Source organism: Herpailurus yagouaroundi, unplaced genomic scaffold (genome assembly GCF_014898765.1).
Source record: "Herpailurus yagouaroundi ecotype Mexico unplaced genomic scaffold, PumYag 139, whole genome shotgun sequence".
Classification (NCBI taxonomy): domain Eukaryota; kingdom Metazoa; phylum Chordata; class Mammalia; order Carnivora; family Felidae; genus Herpailurus; species Herpailurus yagouaroundi.
In genome coordinates, this window is record NW_024412394.1 from 74,700,884 (window position 1) to 74,720,928 (window position 20,045).

At 40.4% G+C, this 20,045-nt stretch overlaps 2 protein-coding genes and 1 long non-coding RNA gene across 6 annotated transcripts in view; 2 read left to right on the forward strand and 1 right to left on the reverse strand.

The window, feature by feature from the left end:
* Window positions 1–194, forward strand: part of VGLL2 (vestigial like family member 2) — a 5,835-nt gene extending 5,641 nt beyond the window's left edge. Inside the window, exon 4 of the mRNA XM_040474622.1 lies at window positions 158–194. Coding sequence (XP_040330556.1) covers window positions 158–194 — 37 coding nt within the window. The remainder of the gene's footprint in view (window positions 1–157) is intronic.
* Window positions 195–3,273: 3,079 nt separating this feature from the next.
* The window catches only part of LOC121029967 (uncharacterized), a 34,220-nt gene continuing 17,448 nt past the window's right edge, over window positions 3,274–20,045 (forward strand). Inside the window, exon 1 of the long non-coding RNA XR_005790006.1 lies at window positions 3,274–3,924. This is a non-coding gene — a long non-coding RNA (uncharacterized LOC121029967). The remainder of the gene's footprint in view (window positions 3,925–20,045) is intronic.
* ROS1 (ROS proto-oncogene 1, receptor tyrosine kinase) overlaps window positions 16,989–20,045 on the reverse strand; it is a 124,346-nt gene continuing 121,289 nt past the window's right edge. For all 4 annotated transcript variants that reach the window (XM_040474472.1, XM_040474473.1, XM_040474475.1 and 1 more), the window contains exon 44: window positions 16,989–19,675. In XM_040474472.1, the coding sequence (XP_040330406.1) occupies window positions 19,365–19,675 (311 nt within the window). In that variant the 3' untranslated portion in view covers window positions 16,989–19,364. The remainder of the gene's footprint in view (window positions 19,676–20,045) is intronic.

Sequence of the window (20,045 nt, forward strand, 5' to 3'; positions counted from 1 at the left end):
CCCCAACCCCTTCTCTCTCCCTCTCTTGTTTTTCTTCTCCGTCTCTCTCCCCCCCTCTCTCTCTCTCTCTTGTTTTCTCTCTGTTTTCAGGTTTGCAGCCTCAGGACAAAAGCAAGGATCTGTACTGGTTTTAGACAGCCCACCTTCTTCCCTGTAGGTCTCTGCATATAGCGCACTTGATGGCACTCAGCTGAAATCGAGTGGGTTTGTAACAGCTTCTGATCTTGGTTTACAGCTCGTCGCTATTCCCTCTGTGGTGCATCCCTCCTGAGCTGATCTGCTGACCCAGGGTTTCCCCTTCCCTTTCCCTTCTGACCAGCCGTGGAGGCTCAGCATCTGTGCCTCTCACTTCATGGATGAGGACATGGGGGAAGGCAGAGACTTCAAACTTCTCCGTGTATTGGGAAAACCAAAACACACATCTACAGAAATATTGTCAAACCATAATTCCTTCTGTGGAAAGAGCAGATCCAAAGACTGAATTATGTTGAATGACTTTTGGGCACATCACTGGAAATATCTGCGGTGAGGTCACTTAGATGATACGATGTCATAAATTTTCCTGGAAAGAGGAGGAAAAAAAGAGACTTTTTGGTGTGAATATTTTTTATGCTGATGTGAATTATTTCATTAAGTAGTGTGGCCGTAGCACTACGGATGTCAGTATCCTCACATTTGAAATGTATTTGTATTTGCATCAAAGACTGTGGTAGAGAAGTAAAAGAGGCCAATTCCTTCTTCCTCACCTCATAGCCTCCAGTTCCCTTCCTGCCAGCTCCCTCGCTGCAATACCCACTCCAGACACAAAGACACACTTTTTTCCTTTGGACTGTGAACATGGAAGCCTCAGCCTAAATGTGAGTGGCAAGTGGCTTATCTGGAGCCACCTGCCCAAGTCTTACTGAAATGCAGCTGTTGTAGGACAACTGTTTAAAACTCCAGAAATACATCGACCAAGGTGGCACTTCCCAGTGTTTGGCACAACAATTGCAATTTCACTGGATATATTTTATATGTGTGTGTGTGTGTAGATATATATCATATTTTTTACGAGGAACGTTTTACGATGAAAGAAGAAACCCTTTTCTGCCTTCTCTCCCACAAATTCTGCCTCTCCTTCTATCCTCCTCTGGATGAAAAGAAGCAACAAGAGATCCCCAACTGTCTCTATGAAGAACTAGGAATCACCACAAGGGGAAGAAATGTCCATGGAGTCTCTAATACCTCGAATATTCCTCTCAGTCTCTATGGTCATGATTTGGGCACTTCAGTTTTGGGACAGGGGAAGGGGTCTGTGCGTGGGCAAAATTGAAGGTGATGAGGAAGAAGGAACAAACATTAAAGATGTCTCTTTACTACAAGGTAACTGTGTTATTTCATAAGAAGAAAATAAATGTCCTAGTCTTTCTCCAGTAGAATAAAATAATTTATAGTAGTACAATCTGATGTCAGTAAGTACCATTACTTTATATGTAGAGTGCTCTGTGTTTTTCCAAAGTGTTTGCCATTCTGTGAAAGCTGATAACTCTTTTCCACTTTCCATCAACCCTGGAGGTGAGAAGTTAGGTAGCCCACCTCTGTTTCACAAATGAGAAAATTGTGGCCCACGGAAGCCCAGGGCTTATCTGTCAGCATTCACTGGGTTAAAAGCAGAGATGGTGCTGAAAAGGCTACCTGTGCACCATTCAGTCAGGTACATTATTATTGTTACTTTGTAAATTCTAGACTCTTAAAACAGTATTCAGTTAAAAGGTGTTTTGGGAATATTGGTTATATTATATTTTAATAAGGTAGGCTACAAAACCAAACCTACCAGGAGGAAGAAAAAAAAAAAAAAGGAAAAGCAAGAGAGAGAGAGAGAGAGATTATTTAAGAAATTAGTGGTCTTTCTCTTAATTTTCTCTTGATGCCAAAGTTGCGTTCACTCACTTCATTCACTAAAATGCCCAAGGGAGAGATTTTGTGTTATGTTCCAATTGCCCTTGCAGACTGTGAAAACATAAAAAGATGAGTTCAAACACTGACCTCCATTGTAATGTGAGAAACAAATTTATCTTGGATGATCATCTCAGGAGTTGGGGCGGTAAGGGACCCTACTCAGTGTACGGCTTAGGGAAATTACCCAGCCCCTCTTTCCATCATTATGGTCATCACAAGAACCTATCACTGGTGTTGCTCATACAGAAGGTACTCTCTCGTCATGGTGCCCAGATGTGATAACACTCATAACAACTAATGCTGTTTCTCAGGCACCGGTCTGAGGGCTTTGCATGCAGGTTAACTCATTTAAGTCTCACAACAATTCTATGTTATATTTATTATCATGATCCCCTTCTTACTGACGAGACAACAGAGGCTCACAGAGGAGAAATAATTTGCCCAGCCACACAGCCATTAAATGGCAGAGCCAGGGTTCCAACCCACTGCGGTAACTACTACTTGCCCTCTTCTAATTTGTCTTCAGTGGCTCAACTTTGGGTCCGCTTTGCCCTCCACAGTAGATGAATAAGGAAGGGAAGGAGGCAGGGCAGCCAAGGATGACACATCATAGAACTTACAAAATCCCTGGTCTCAAAGGAACTATCCTAAGACATTTTCACACCCTTTCATCAAATGATACTAACTATAGACCATTCAGTCAGAGGCAGATTTCCATTCTCCAGGAGGCAATTTTTATTGCTTCTCTTATTAATTCACTTCAGTATTTTCCAGACTTCACTGCTCTGAAGCTCCTCACACCCAACCCGACCAAGTCGTGTCAGAGTTAGCCTGAGGTTTGGACATTGAAGCAATAACTAAAATTAACTTTGGACTTCTCTGTGGATTTTTTTAATCCATGTTCCATTGGCACGGATCACTGGTATATACAAGCATAAATAAAATGCATTAAGTTCCGGCTCGCTTTTTAGAATTTGCCGCTGAGTATGCAGTTAGGGAAGGAAGCACGGTAGTGCGTTCTTTGCTGGACATGGTCTCCAAGTGTCCCCACTGGAAGAGGCTGTGCCCGTGCCCCACTGCGACAGCGCTCGCAGGATCTCTGATCAGAACCCACAGGGAGCACTTTCCCAGCCACGGGCCCCTGGTTACTGAAACCTCTCTCCTGAGCTGCATCTGACCTGAATATCAGGTTGCCGGTGAGGAGACTCATTCACTGGAACTGGCCTTTGGGGCAGTCCTGAACAGACCATCCAGACTCCAGCGACCTGGCACATAGGACACACGGATCACAGCATTTTCCTCCGTGTTGTATGTTCCCAAAGTAGAAATGCACAATAACCTAGAACTATAATGATTCTGTCCGTGTAATAAGAGCATCAAAGAGAACCTCGGTGAAAGAAGAGTCCTGACTGACAGGCGGTAGGCCCACCAAACCCACGCAAAATACGAATTCCCATGCCTGTCATTAATTTTCATGAAATGATGCAGCTTTGAGAAGGCAAACTAGTGGTTGACAAAAGGACATTCAAGGGAATGAAAGATGACAGGAGACAAGGCAAACATGACGTTTTCACGTGTGTTACACCTGGTTGGGAGCCCGAGGGAAAGAGAAGCTTCGGCTCCCCTCATCCCCGCTGGCGCTGGCGGCCTCCTCACGCACTCTTCCCTCCGCGCTTGGCCTCCGCTGAGCCAGAGGTGATGAAAAGGGGAGAGACAGCTCTGCGCCACCAAGTAATCCTTTTGCCGATTGCCCTCTGGCTGAGAACTCAGTCACCCAGCTTCAGGGAACTCTATCTGTTCTACTCCTTTAGTTTAAAAGGAGTTTCCAGCCTGTCTCATTTCCCCCTTTGAAGTTCTATTTCAATGTGTGGCAAATTCTAGCCATGACTTAAGATTGATTTGGGCCTGGATGGGAAGGAGGGCAGAGGTGGTGGATGTGAGGACTTAGATCCCCTGACTGGAAGCTTCTCTTGACACTCTTTCTGGGTAAGTACTGCACTTTCTGTGCTCATTTTTATCTGAGGAAACAACTCTTAAGATCAATTTAACCTCCAGTTTGCTCAGAATCATAAACCCTGCATTCATGTGCAGACACCCGTAACCCTCCTATCGAAATAAACAAGAATTTTTTTTAACACGTAGCGATTGATCACTGTGGGGTTGGAGGAGATAAAAAAAAATTAATACAACTTAGACAAACTGCTTTCCATATAAATGCTTTTTCTGTAAATTGCACTTTAATTTTTTTTTTAAGTTTATTTACTTTGAGAGAGAGACGGAGAGAAAGCAAGCAGGGGAGGAGCAGAGAGAGGGAGAGACAGAACCCCAAGCAAGCTCCAAGCTAACAGCGCAGAGCCCTACATGGGCCTTGAACTCACAAACGTTGAAATCATGACCTGAGCCGAACTCAGGAGTTGGATGCTTAACAGACTGAACCACCCAGGCGCCCCTCTATAAATTCCATTTTAAATGTAATTCTTATAGTCAAAGCATTAAAGAAAAATTGAAAGATATTTGCAAAGACTTTAAAAATAAATGAAACCAGGGGCACCTGGTTGGCTCAGTCCATTAAGCAACCAACTCTTGATTTCGGCTCAGGTCAGGATCTCTCCATTCATGAGACTGAGCCCCAACTAGAGCTCCATGCATGGAGCCTGCTTGGGATTCTCTCTCTCCCCCTCTCTCTGCCCCTCCCCAGTCGTGCTCTCTCTCAATAATAAATAAACTTAAAAAAAAAATAAATGAAACCAAAAAAACCCAAGATTCGTTTATAAAATTGCATTAACTCTGTTAATAATATACCTGCAAATAATTCACATTTTGATCATACTTATCAAAGTCCATACTCTATATATTCCATTTTCCTTGCAAGACTTTTAGGAATTAATATTATTCATTATTTATTACATATTCCTAAAATCTGGAGTAAAGGAATAAAAGTCCTGAAGGCAGTATCATTAGATTTGCTGTTTATATGTAACTGAAGTTTTGACATTTATACAAGCAACATGGTTAGGCAAACATAAATCTCCCATTTCCCCATGAATAAATTAAACTCTAACAATATAAATATGGTCTCCTCACAACAGAATCTATCTACAAATCTTTCTCTTTCTTTCACACACACACACACACACACACACACACACACACACACACACACTGATGCAGGCCTAAAGGGAAATCAGAGACACCGTGCCCTCAGACAGGCACAGACACAAATGATTATTCTCACTTGACAGACCAACTGTACCGCTCTTTCCTTGTATTTCACTCCAGCCCCAGAGGGCTGGATCAGGAAAGAGACACTTGATAGCTGCTGGTTCCGTGGCTGAAATATTTGTAAAGTTAACGCATAATCTGAAAGCAGAAGCTAATAAATTACAGAGTGCTAATTGGAGCTGGAGTGGAGCTGTCAATCACGTTATCCCAAACAGAGAGACCCTCATACCCTAAAAAGGCAAAGCAGCCTTCAGGAACAGCTCCCAGTTGTTTCCAGCCTTCACCTGAACCCCAGCATAAACATTGAGTCCAGGCAGCGTGGCCTCAGGCAGAGTTGGCAGAAGTGATTCTGCTAATCCAACCTCACTTTAAGAACACACAGATTCTCTTTTAGGAGGAAAGAGTAAAATGGTTTCACCAAAGTATTGTGTTCCGAGTAAAATAGTTTTACCGAAGTATTAATGTTTAGAGAAACATATTTACAGAAATATATATATATATATATGTTTGATATATATATATGTTTGATATATATATATACGTTTGATATATATATATGTTTGATATATATATGTTTGATATATATATATATATATATCTCAAATTTACTAGGACACTTACTACTTGGGTAAAATGTTAACCTTTATTTGGAGTTTTTCACTTAAAAAAAACAAGTTTAACTCAATAAGAGAAAAATCTCAAGTTCTCCACAAATTAATGTCATATCTACCTCAAGTTAGAGTACCTCTAGGAGTTTTCCAATATACTCTTACAGAACCCAGTCCTATAGAACAAAAATAAGATGTCCACACTTCCAATGCCTTACTGGAACTCATTCAGTTCCTCCTGAAAGAGCAGCAGCAGATTTTTTATTCTTTTGTTTTGTTCTTATAAAATCCTGGTGATCTCTGGTTCTACTTATCTCCCACTGTTTCAGATGGCTAAAGTCATTTTGTTCAAACTGTCCTCCTCTGTCATCATCATTTCCTACCCATAGTTTCCTACCCAAACCGTATAAATGAATAAATATATAATTATTACATATAAGAAAATGTAGGTTGAAGGTAAACTAAACTTTTGGAAAACAAAACTAAAGAATTAAAATGTTTTGATTCCTAATCAATATTTGTGTGACTCTCATGACCTAGTTACCAGGTAGAAATTTTTACCAACATTTACGTATGGGATCTATGCTTTGGTCTTTATGTGTATTTACAACTAGTAAAATACTCTTATAATTTAGAAACTTCTTTAGAATGCTTGAAACAAAAATAGTTCTCACTCGGGCAAAGCAAATCGCACATCTTAAAATTTCAAACACACAATGGCTCAAGTCAACAATTATAATAATGGGAATGTCATAAGCTTATTTCTTTTCCAGCTAATTCTCATTGCTATAGCCTTGCCCTTATTTTTGGCAACTACGTTACTGGCCCTGTGCCAATAATGGCACTATCATGAAATGGGATGGAAAACAAAAAGATGTATTTTGTTGTTGCTGCTGTTTAGTTTTACTAGGTGCAATAGTATTTCTTTTTTTCTTCATCTACCACATTTTACGCAATGTGTTATGCATCCCACAAAATGATTGGATGTTTTTCATCTAGGATCATATGACTTTTTTTTTATATTGTACCTGCTTTTTTTTATGGAGGTTCTGATATCTTAAGAAGCACTGCCTAAAGGTTCTGTATTATTAGCGTTATCCCACCTTGCTTGGTGGAGTGTGAAATCCTGTTTTTACTTCAGGCAATTTCTCCTCCATACCCAGACACTGATGGACAGATTTTGGTAACAAACATAGAGAATAGAGCTTATGATATTTGTTCTTCCTTGTCAAAGACTTCTAAGAACACATTTTTTTGCTTGCACTTTAAAAAAAGAATTTTTTTTAATGTTTTATTCTTGAGAGAGAGAGAGACAGAGCGTGAGAGGGGGGAAGGGCAGAGAAAGAGGGAAACACAGAATCCGAAGCAGGCTCCAGGCTCCAAGCTGTCTGCACAGAACCCTCACGAACCGTGAGATCATGACCTGAGCCGAAGTCGGACGCTCGACCAACTGAGCCACCCAGGCGCCCTTTGCTTGCACTTTTTCAAAGGAATAAGAGAAGAGTCTAGGGAAGTGTCAGATTTATACCCCGAGGGAAAACCACAATGAAACTGTATTCAGTTGGAATTGGTGAGAAGGAAAATTATTCACGATTTTATGTTTAACAGTTCCAAACTATGTAGTTAATAAATAAAAGTTACTAATACTGACACCTTCATCTTGCATTGAAGTTTGAGATGTCTGGTTATTTGGTATTTAAGGAGTGGTGTTATAAATATGACCGAAAAATTTTTAAATCCACCATTGGGATACTGCCATCTCCCTTTTTTGCCTGAGATATACAATGTATTGGAACGAAAAAGGAAAAATAAACAATGCTTCCCAGCCACAAAATGTACCAGGCCGCAGGTTAACATCGTCTTTAGGTCTTGGAAGAAAAAAAGAAAATATAGGTACCACTGAATCTCCCTATGTTACAGAACAGCAATAAAGGGCAATACATTAAATGCTAAAATAAAACAAAATTACACAGTTTAATGGTGTGTAATTTTTCGGGTCCTAAAAGCTTATGAGAACATTTCTTACTGCTGTTTTAGAGTCCATATTTCATTTTTGTCACCTCCTTTATTAGAGGAATTTCTAACTTGAACTCAGTTACACGCCGTTTATTCTTTTTCTCCTTAACATAAACAGAAAAGTCCTACAAGTGACATGAGAGAAAATACTTTGTATGTTGTCTTTTCATTTTCTGATCTGCTCCTTGTGCTTTCTTGTCCTGTGTATCCACAGCAACACTCAGAATGAAGTTAGAGCTACTTTGTCTCAGTTTTCAGGAGGACATCAAACTCACCTTCAGCTCAACAATGCACAATGTAGAAATTAACGGTACCTAAACACAACTCTAGTTGACTGTTCTGGGTTAGAGCAGTTTGCAATGTTTTATCATATTCCACACTTCCATGGAATTGTAAATTCCTACCTCCTGCTGTATTAGAAAACCTTCACTCTAACTACCCTGTTGCCCAAATGTTCTCTCTTCTCCAAAACCTAACAAGTTCTGCCTCTTTCGTGAAGCCTTGTCTCCACCCCAGACCCGGTGAGTATTCTCATCTTTATCAGGACTCTTCCCATCTAATGTCTGTGACATTCACTTGGCATTTATCTTCTAACCTCTTGGGACAAAAGTTCAGAATTTAAGAGGTTGTGGTAACCCTAAAGATCATCCCATTCACCCTTGAGTTGTAATATTCTTTACCTCCTTAACTAGATATTAAATACATTGGGCAGGTACCACCAATTATTTTGTGAAAAACACACTCAAATTATTGCATTATTTTTTTATATTTTATTAGGTGCAAGTGAATTTAAAAATACAAGTTGAGCTGAAGTTTGAAGTAAAAGTTAAAAAAAAAAAAAAAAAAGAAAAGGAAAGGAAAACTATCTGGAAGCCCGCTTCGGTAAAGAAAATCCTTTTGTTAAAAGGAGTGGGGAGCTCACCACTTTTAGTAGGAGCCAGTTAGGGTCAAATATCATTTTTCTTCACTTGTTTCCCACTCCTTGTGCTCAAAACATCACTTCAACAATTACCGTCTCTTCTCCCTGTATCATCAGTCTGCCCCCTCTACTGGATCATTCCCACTAATACAAAACGGGTTGCAATATTCCTGCCTTTATACAAACGAAAACAAAACAAAACAAAACAAAAAACTCCCTTAACCCCATCTCCTTCCAGTTATTTCTCTGTTCCCTTTAAATGACAACTGACATGAGTCATCTGCTTGCTCCCTCCATTTACTTATTCATTTTCCTTTTACCCACTCTAAGTTTCCTCTACACACGCAACAGTCAAGGCCATCGGTTAGCTCCCTGTGTCTAAATCTGAAGATCAGTTCTCAGTAATCCTTTTACCTGTCTCATCAATAGGGTGATACACCAGTTATGATTTTCTGATAAGCAGATGCCAAGACACGTACCACGTGCTGGAGGCCTTATTATGTTCCAGCAAAGATACTACATCTGGCAGAGCAACTATAATTGGAGCTCTATTTGATTTAACTCCGGGTATGCTTGTTCTTTTCCCGGAGCCGTGCAGTTTCTGTAGGACCCCTGGTGAATTAAATAGCAAGACGACAGAAACCTTGAACCCTGCATCCTTTAGATCTTTACTGATGGCACTAACCGCTGTCATCCGCTGGGTTTTGACTTTTTATTTGACTTTGTTTCGACTCGGCCAGGGGAGGGAAACTAGGAGGGCTGGAGTTTCAGAGGTTCCCACTTGGCCTGACACCTTTCAAGGAGAGAGAGAAAGGAGGATGGGATAGAAAAGAACCTCCGGGGGCGCCTGGGTGGCGCAGTCGGTTAAGCGTCCGACTTCAGCCAGGTCACCATCTCGCGGTCCGTGAGTTCGAGCCCCGCGTCGGGCTCTGGGCTGATGGCTCGGAGCCTGGAGCCTGTTTCCGATTCTGTGTCTCCCTCTCTCTCTGCCCCTCCCCCGTTCATGCTCTGTCTCTCTCTGTCCCAAAAATAAATAAACGTTGAAAAAAAAAATTAAAAAAAAAAAAAAAAAAGAAAAGAAAAGAACCTCCGATGACAGTGCCATTCTGGGAAAGTCTCAGCTGAACTGAAAGAAAGTCCCCAAGTCAAAATGGCCGGTTCGCGGCCAGTAATGTCCACTTTGGGCAGGAATGGCACATTTCTGGTACTCCTCCGTATTCAGTCATTGGAGGGAAATGGCCTGAGGGAAGCATGACCTGGCATAAATGTCACAGTAGATCTGAAAGTACAGCAGCTGGAGGTGTCAATTAGCCACGCTCCCGATAGCAGGTTCTCTTGAAAGATGATCCAAATAGCACACCTCCACGTCCACCACAGGGGACCATACAATTTATGGTCTGAACAAGATCACTTTCAAGTGTGAAAGGGACACTGGTAGTAATTAATCGAGGATGAAGGCATACAGGGGGACTATCCTGGACAAGCTGGTCCATAAGGCTACCTTCCTTATCAGTAATATTTGACACAGTTCATAATTCCATCCTTCTTCAAACACTTTGTTCACTTGGTTTCCAGGATTCCACTCTCTTGATCTTCATACTACTCTTCTGAGTCTTCCTTCTCAGTCTCTGCTAGTCTTTCCTTCTCTCCCTAATATCTAAATATGGAGTGAGTCTGGCCTCATGCTTAGATGTTCTCTCTTATTTACATGAGGCCCTGGCTGAGCTGAGCCAGTCTCCTGGCCACTCTCAACCTTCTGTACATACTGACAACTCTTGAGCCCGAGTCCCCCCTCCTTCATCCCTCTCCACCTGCACACTCAGCCTCTCCCCAGAGATATCAACAACCATCTCAGAGCGAACACACCCCAACTGAACCTCTGCTGGCCACCCCACCTCTCAACATGATCGGCTCTCCAGCAGCCTCCCGCACCTGAGTAAGTGACAACTTCCATTCTTCCTGCTGCTCAGGTTAACGTCTTAAGCTTTCTTCTCCTGTACCCTCTATTGAATTCACCAGCGAAGCCTTCCAAAAACCCAAAGGCAACCACTTCCGTCACTTTCACCGCTGCTTCATCACCTTCACGGCCAAGTCATCATCATCTCTTGCCTGCTGGCTCATGGATTCTAGCTGATCTTGCTGCTTCTACCTCTCAGCCCCGCCCTACTCTCAGACTTCTCTCCACACATCTGGAACGATCCTTTCAAAACCTAGGTCACGCTATAGCTCTTGTTTGCTCAGAACTCTTCCGCGTCTTCTATCACATGCAGGGAAAAGACCAAAGTCCTCCTAACGGCTTACCATGGCCTGCATGATGTAACCACCAGCCCCACACCCTCTTCCTTCAAGTCATTCCCGACCCTGGTGCTATTTCTTTCTCTGGCCAGGCAGACTTCCATTTCAGGGAGCTTTTGAATTTGCTTTTCCCTCTACGATATAGTCATATGGCTACTATTTTATTTATTTCAGGTCTTTAAGTATCTCTTTATCAAAGCGGCCTTCCCTGGCTATCATACATAAAATAACAACTGCCCTCACTTTCTCTCCCTCTAGCTATGTCTCATCCCCTGATTCATAGTTCTATTAGCACTCAACATTCTCTGACATATCATATATGTCACACACACACACACACACACACACACACACATATACAATAAAAGAGATATTTATTAAGCACTTACTTATAGTAGGAATGTTCTAGCCTATTGGGACTGTGCTCAAAATGGACAAAAAATATAATTCTCTGTATAACAACAAAAAACAGTTTGAATTTTTCAAAGATGAATGGGGAGAAGTTAGAATGAAGTCTAATGTAGTTATGGAGGTTTGGCTCAGAATATGTAATCCAGTTTTCTTCTCTTGTGACTTCCCTTTTCTGTGGAGAGCCGAAAGCTAAAACAAATGTTTCTCCAATTCATGCTCAGCTGGTGATCCAGGTTTTATTCAGGTTCTATATCAGAGGCAATCACATGACACTTGAAATTTGAGCCGAGATAAATGGGATGTTGGGCACATATTTTATCAATGGGTGTTCTAGCAAATGTGGCCAAGTTCTGCTGCCACACTCTGTCTCTAAGGCTTGTTGATTTGGCAGAAATGGCTTCTTAGTTCTAGAAAAGGTGGCATGATGTGGGACCCCGAAGCTTCCTGATTTTGCTACAGAAAGTTGCCTGACTGGAGCGATGTTGTTCCCGAACCAATAACTGCAGCTAATTTAGCAGCTCTGACTGAGGCAGCCCTGTGTTTATATGCATAAGAGGGGACGCCTCCGGATTTGACAAGCAGTTTCCTGATCATGGTAAGAGAAGCAGCTTCCTTAGCAGCCTGGTTCTGCGGTACAGACCTGGAAATAGATTCTGGAATTTCATCCTACAGAGTTCGATTCAACCATCTCAATTCTGAAAAGCCATTTGACATGCTGTAATAAATCCTTTTATTCAAAATTGTCTAGAGTGGAATCTGTTCTCTGCCTCAGAATATTGACCAATATGAAACCTTAAGGAGAACATACTGAACACATAAAAGGACGGTTTTAAAGGGTGTTTTTTAAAGTAAATCAAATAATTGAGTTGAATAATAAGATGATCTCTCTTTTTCACTCTCAGCTATTTTCTGCTGCTTCTCTCTATTATTGCTGTCTGTTACCTTGCCATTCAGAGGAAAGGTTAAAAAAAAAAAAAAAAGTAGACCATACAGGCAGCTATAATATCAGCAAGCAAATGTTCTTTTGATATGTAATGCTTTTATTTTTAGTTTTTTACTCTCCTCAATATGGTATAAGATATCAATTCAAGTCAAACTTATTTCCCATCTTATCATCAAGTGTACATTCTTAGATTTTTCTTTCATTTAAAAAAATCCTTACCGCTAAACTTGTTTCCTTTTAGTCCTCATTCCCTTTTTACTTTTGAAAAATTACATTTTTGTAAAAAAAAAAAAATCTTATTCAATTTCTTTAAACCCCTCCCCCGCAAAATAGTTCACTATCTTTCCTGGTTCCTCACTCCCACCTCTTGCAAACACCAATCTGTTCTCTGTACCTATGAGCTTGAGTTTTTTTTCTCTCTCTCTTTTTCTTTTTTTAAGAGTTCACAAATAAGAAAGATCGTACAGGGGCGCCTGGGTGACTCAGTCAGTTGAGCATCTGACTTTGGCTCAGGTCATGATCTCACAGTCTGTGAGTTCAAGCCCTGCATGGGGCTCTGTGCTGACGGCTCAGAGCCTAGAGCCTGCTTTGGATTCTGTGTCTCCCTCTCTCTCTATTCCTCCCCCACTCACACTCAGTCTCTCCTTCTCTCTCAAAAATAAAGATCAAAAAATTAAAAAAAAAAAAAAGAAAGATCGTACAATATTTGTCTTTCTCTGTCTGGTTTGTTTCACTTAGCAATGCCCTCAAGGTCAATCTATGTTATCATAAATGGCAATGGACATTTAGGTTCTTTCCATAGCTTGGCTATTGTAAGTAATGCTGTATTGAACAAGGCATGCATACATCTTTTCCAGTTAGTGTTTTCCCAGAAGAGAATTGCTGGATCAAATGGTAGCTATCTTTTTAATTTTTTGAGGAACCTCCATGCCCTTTCCCGTAGGGGTTGTACCAATTTACATCCCCATCAACAATGCATAAGGGTTACATTTCTTCCCTATCTTTGCCAACACTTGTTCTTGTCTTTTTGATAATAGCCATTCTAACAGAAATGATATCTTAGTGTGGTTTTGATTTTCATTTCCCTGAGGGTTAATGATTTCCCATCTTTCCATGTACCTGTTGGCCATCTGTATATGTCTTCTTTGGAAAAATGTCTATTCAGATCTTCTGCCCATTTTTTCAGTTTTTATTTTAATTCCAGTTGATTGATATCCAGTGCTATATTAGTTTTAGGTGTACGATATAGTGATTCAACAATTCCATACAGCACCCAGTGCTCATCATGACAAGTGCCCTCCTTAATCCCCATCACCTATTTCACCCATTCCCCCACCCCCTCTCCTCTGTTAACCATGAGTTTGTTCTCTACAATTAAGAGTCCGTTTCTTGATTTGTCTCTCTCTTTTTCTTTTTGCCCTTTGCTCATTTGTTTTGTTTCTTAAATTCCACATATGAGTGAAATCATATGGTATTTGTCTTTCTCTAAATTATTTTGCCTAGAGTTATACCCTCTAGCTCCATCCATGTCATTGCAAATTCTTCTACCCAGATTGTCTTTGAGCTATTGAGTTGTATGAGTTCTTTGTATATTTTGGATATTAGCCCCTAATCAGATATACAATTTGCAATAATCTTCTCCCATTCAATAGGTTGTCTTTTCATTTTGTTGATGGGTTCCTTTTTTGTCCAGGAGTTTTATACTTTCATGTAGTTCCATTTGTTTATTTTTGTTTTTGTTGCTTTTGCTTTTGGTGTCAGATTCAAAAAATCATCAACAAGATCTATGTCAAGGAGCTTACTGCCTATGTTTTCTTCTAGTTTTATGGTTTCAGGTCTTATATTCAAGTCTCTAATCCATTTTCTAATCCATTGTGTAAGTAGTGGTCCAGTTCCAGTCTTTTGCATGTGGCTGTCCAATTTTTTCCTAGCACCTTTATTGAAGTGACTGTCCTTTCTCCATTGTATGTTCTTGTCTTCTTAGTCATCAATTAATCAACCATGTATGTGTGTCTCTCTGTTCTGTTCCATTGATCTATGTGCCCGGTTTTGTGCCAATATCATATTGTTTTAATTACTATAGCTTTGTAATATAGTTTGAAAGTAAGAAGCATGATGCTTCCAGATTTTTTCTTTTTTAAAATTTCCTTGGGTATTTGGGGTTCTGTGGCTTCACACAAATTTTAGCATTGTTTGTGCTGTAAAAAATACCACTGGAATTTTGATAGGGATTGCATTGAGTCTATATATTGCTCTGGGTAATATGGATATTTTTAATAATATAAATTCTTCAAATCCCTAAGCACAGAATATCTTTCCATTTATTTATGTCTTCTTCAGTTTGTTTCACTAATGTCTTGTTGTTTTAAATATACAGGTCTTTCACCTCCTTGGCTAAATTTATACTTAGGTATCTTATTCTTTTTGATGCAATTGCAAATTGCATGAATTTCTCTTTCCGATAGTTTGTTATTAGTGTAAAAAACACAACAGATTTTGTGTATTGATTTTTGTATCCTGAAACATTACTGAATTTATTAGTTCTAGCAGTATTTTGATAGAGTACTTAGTGTTGTCTATATATATCATCTCATCTGCAAACAGTGACAGTTTTATTTGTTTGTTCCCAATTTGGGTGCCTTTTATTTCCTCTACTTGCCTAATTGTTCTGGCTAGGACGTCCGATACTAGGTTGAACAAAAGTGGTGAGAGTGGACATCCTTGTCTTGTTTATGATCTTAGAGGAAAAGCTTTTAGCTTTTCACCATTGAGTATGAGCCAGCTGTGGGCTGGCTATAAATAGTCTTTATTATGTTCAGGTACATTTCCTCCATACTCACTTTGTTGTGAGTTTTCATCATAAATGGATGTCAAATTTTGTCAAATGTTTTTTCTGCATCTATTGAGATGATTATATGATTTTTATCCTCCATTCTGTCAATGTTGTGTGTCACATTGACTGCTTTGTGGATATTGAAACATCCTTGGATCTCTGGAATAAGTTCCACTTGACCATGGTGTAAGACACTTTTAGTGTATTGTCATATATGTTTCGATTTACTCATTATGTCTTCTCCCCCAGCTAGAATGCTAGAACATAATCTCCATCAAGACAGAGACTTTGCTTCGTTTATTACTCTAGTATAGTGCCTATAACAATGCTTGCTATATGTAAGCACTCCAAAAATATTGAATGTGGGACGCCTGGATAGCTCAGTAGATTAAGTATCAACTCTTGGTTTTGGTTCAGGTCATGATCTCAAAGTTTCGTGAGAGCCCTGCGTCAGACTCTGCACTGGCAGCACAGAGCCTGCTTGGGATTCTCTCTCCCTATCTCTCTGTCTCTCCCTTCCCCACTTGTGCTATCTCTGTCTCTCTCAAATAAATAAATAAACAAAAAAATATTGAATGAGTGAATGAATGAATGAGCAGATCTACAAGGGAGCAATAAACCACAACATATCCATCCTAAGAGATTTTATGGAGCCATTAGAAACATTTACAAAAAAAAAAAAAATTGTAAGGGGAAAGCATACACAGTAATGTTAAATGAAAAACAAAAGCAAAAACAGAAGAGATAGAACTACTTCAGCCAAGAACATAAGCTCACATGGGGGAAGGAAACAAAACAAGTTGAAAGGAAATACCCTAAAATATTTACAGTAGAGTTTGGGTGGTATATTTTGGCCCCTTGATTCTTCTGCTGATTGTGAAGAAGCCTGGAAGGATTGGGATAGGTCATCTGGTTCAGGCGTACTGTAGCCCTGATCAACTGTAAAAAGCAAAATTAGATGGGCTTTTCATTTTACCAAGGAAAGAAGGTCAAACAGAAGTCAAGAGCACCTTAACATTTATTCCACACTCATAAAGGCCATTATGAGAATAACAGGCCATTTGAGACAGGGAAGAAACTGATAGTGGTAAAATAAATTTTTGCCTCCTTTAGCATATGTTCACCATCATTTCAAGGGCTTCCAGAATTTCAGGACTTGCCTAAGTCTGATCTGAACCACAAAGCAGTCTCCTACCTTCTATACTCTATCTAGGTCTTAGGAGATGACTCAAGATCAAAAGAATCCTCTTGAGTCCCCCATGGCATTAGACCAATTTTCTGGCATCCTTTCTAAAAGCTACAAGTAAAGACTTGTCATGAAATGTGTTGTAAAAGGGTGATGAGAAAATCAACCAATTAATCCATTAAACATGAACACCTATTTTGGCTTAGAGAAGATACAAAGGGTTAAAAGACATCACCTTGACTTCAGAGAGCTTGCAATTTATTCCAGTTCGTAAGATACATAGAAACTGGATGGAAATAAATGCGGTTACTGCTAAATGAGATGTGAAGATGAGAAGGACAACAGTAATTCTGAGAAGGGAGAAGAGAAGGAGTTAGGGACAAGCCCTTCCAAAAACTTGGCATATGAGCTGATCCTACTTGACAACTGGGATTTAGACAAGAAGAAAATAGGTAAGGAGTTCCAATAGGCCAGGCAAAACCAGTATGGGTAAACAACAGACAGCACATCTGGGCCCAGGAACAGGCTCTTGTCTTAAGAGCGTTTCAAGTAAAGCATTTTCATCAGAATTATATCAACATATTCATTTTATCTAGGTAAATCTTTGTCCAGGTGGCAATGTTAAATCATTAACAACATTTATTTCTTTTCTTTTTTGTACCTGTCAATCCCTTTCATCTATTTCACTGATCCCTCTGCCCCCCTCCCCTCTGGCAGCCACTGGTTTGTTCTCTATAATTATGAGTCTGTTTTTCTCTGTTGTGTTTTGTTGTTGTTTGCGAACAATATTTTTCATTTGCAACTCACTCTTCCTTATGAATTATTTCTTTTCCTTGAACAATTTAAAATGAAGGTAAGATGGGCTTCCTGGATGGCTCAGTCAGTTAAGCATCTGCCTCGTGATTTTGGCTCAGGTCGTGATCTCACAGTTTGTGAGTTTGAGCCCCGCATTGGGCTCCATGCTGACAGTGTAGGGCCTTCTTGGGATTCTCTCTCTCTGCCCCTCCCCTGCTTGCTCTCTGTCTCTCTCTCAAAAAATATCCCCTCAGACATTCTATAAATTTCTCTGTTGTCCAAATTGTGATGCACATGGACTGAAAATCCAATTCTTCTATACACTTCTGACTTCTTTGTGTCTTCCAAAATAAAGGTCCATACCACTGGTGGAGCAAAAGTCCCGGCTGCAAGCAACAGAAACAGACTCTGGTTGATTTAAAAGAAAAACATTTCTTAAAAGGATCTGAGGGTAACTCGCAGAATCACCAGAGAGGGCTTGAGAGCCAGACTAGAGCCAGGAGCACTGGCTCAAAACAGCAGAACCAGTCTAATCTGGCTACCCTGACTGCTAGAAGCACCAGGCTCCAGATTTGCTCTGCAGACTCTCCTGGCCCTGGACACCGGATGCCAGGAATCAGACCAGCTGCAGTTGCCACCAACCACCACTGTGGTCCCTGTTTCTTTGCTTCCTTACCTCTCAATTTTAGAAGCTTGTGGTGGGGATGTCTGAGTGGTGGGGGTCACATGCCTGCCTTCTTGCTGCAAGAGATCTTGGGGAAGCAAATGGAACATAGCTCCCACCCAGGAGATAAAGGTGGAGGAGCCCTCCAACAAGGGAAGGGGCGTCATATGCCAAGCTATCAAAAAGAATGATAAATGTCCAGTAGAACATCAGAAGATTAGACAGAAAATATCCTGCCCCGTTCAGTGGAATAACAGATGTAGCAGGGGCCACAGATCCTGGACCTTTATTTGGGGGCTGTTCGCCACAGAGCTCACATATTGACTTCCCTGTGTTCCTCACCACACAGCCAATTATCCCTGCAGCTTCTCAGGCCGTAAGCAAGTTACAAAATGAACTAAATGATCCAAAGTGGAGATGCATAGGTGATCCTCTTCCAGGAGTGGCTTTTAGCAAATTTTATAATCAAAGTGTTTTCTATATCTAGCAAGCATCCTGTATACTGCAGTGGAATAACAAACAGAATGCTTTCATTAATGTTGCTGCTAGAGTACTTGAGGCATTCAGATTTAAGTGGGTAACTGCAAAAAAAAAAAAAAAAAAAGATTGGCTTTAAATCAGAGTGTTTCTCTGAAGAAATGTTTTTAATAGCTCTCATTTCGATATGTATTATTTCATGTATTTTTAAAAATCATAGAGCTTCAATTAACATCATATAGTCATTTATATTTAAGGATACTCGATACTAAATGTAATCATAAGTATTTTATGTGTAAGACACACGTGGCAAATAAAAACGATTCTCGATATTAGCGAATTTCCATAGCAGCACACAGTCACAGAGCTATTTTTATACAACCCAAAGTCCGTGGAATGCTAAACCTTAGGATTTAGAGTGATCTTCATGGTCCTATGCTCAATAGAAGCTACTGTTCCAAGCCTCCAAAATACAAAGTATTTTAGAGTAGTCATAAAGACAATTATTTTATAGTGATAGCTTTCCAAATGATTTCTCATGTCCTAGATGCTGGTTCCTTCTGTAGATGTAGAGTTATTTAGTCATTTCCTCATGTATATATATATATATACATCCTTTGGGGATAATCTGTAGTTCAGTCGGCCCCCTGAGCACACTCTTCATCGCCCTCCTTCAGGTCCCTAAACGTAGCTATTTGGTCTCTCCCCATCTAACCAAGATGCTTCTGGTGCAGCCCAGACTGAAGGGTGAGCAACGGACTAAGGGACCTCAGGGGAGAAGGGGAGCAGTTTCCTTCCAGAGTCTTGAGTCTTCCTAAGCTTTCCGATGTTTAGGGGTTCACGTCAGAATTCTACTGAAGGTTAGGCAGTTGTTATGGGGATTGCCACAGTTGAAATCAAACGGCTCTTGGAATCAAGAATTCAGGAATTCAGGAACTTTTCAGTGTTAATTTGGAGTCATGGACTACCACAACATCTATCGTTCTACCAGGGTTTTCTTTCAGTGACTACTTAATGGGAGTGTTTATCTCAGCCCTGCATTTCCCAAACAGAGCTATTAATCAGACCCATCTCTATATCCACTGTGAGTGAGACAGGCATAGTTCAGACCTTCGGGCTTGCCAGGAGGGCAGTAAGCCACTTGTTTTTCTTGGCAGATATCTTTGTCTGCATGTGGTTCCATCTCTTCTTTCCTCAGACCACAAGATTCAGATTCCTTGGAGCCTAGAGGACCCTCAGAATTTCCTTCACCTTGGCTACACTCTGTAGCAAGTACCATATAGTTTAACCCTTCTTGGTTCTTGGTTTCCATTAAAGCAACTGACGTAACGTCACCTGAATTCAAACAGATCACACTGCCATCTTCATCTGTGAAAAAAAAATGTAAAAGTTACGCTAGTATCTATTTGACTTCTGTATCTGTAATATACAGACTGTACAGGAATTGTAACAATGCCAACCTTACGCATGGGCTCAGCAAGCATTTATGAGGGCCACCAAGAGAATACAAAAATAAGCAAGACATGCTCCTTGTCCTTGAAGCTATCATAGTCTTGTAGAGGAGCAGAAACATTACTATAGACGACAAGGTGTGCTGTATGTAATAAAGGAATATGTAAAAGGTGGTGAGAGCTCAGAGATGATAACTCTACCAAACTGAACAGGTCACCGCCTTGGTGATAGGAATTAAGTGCCCTTATGTTGGCTTTTTTGTCTGAAGTGCTTACGTTTCCATCCC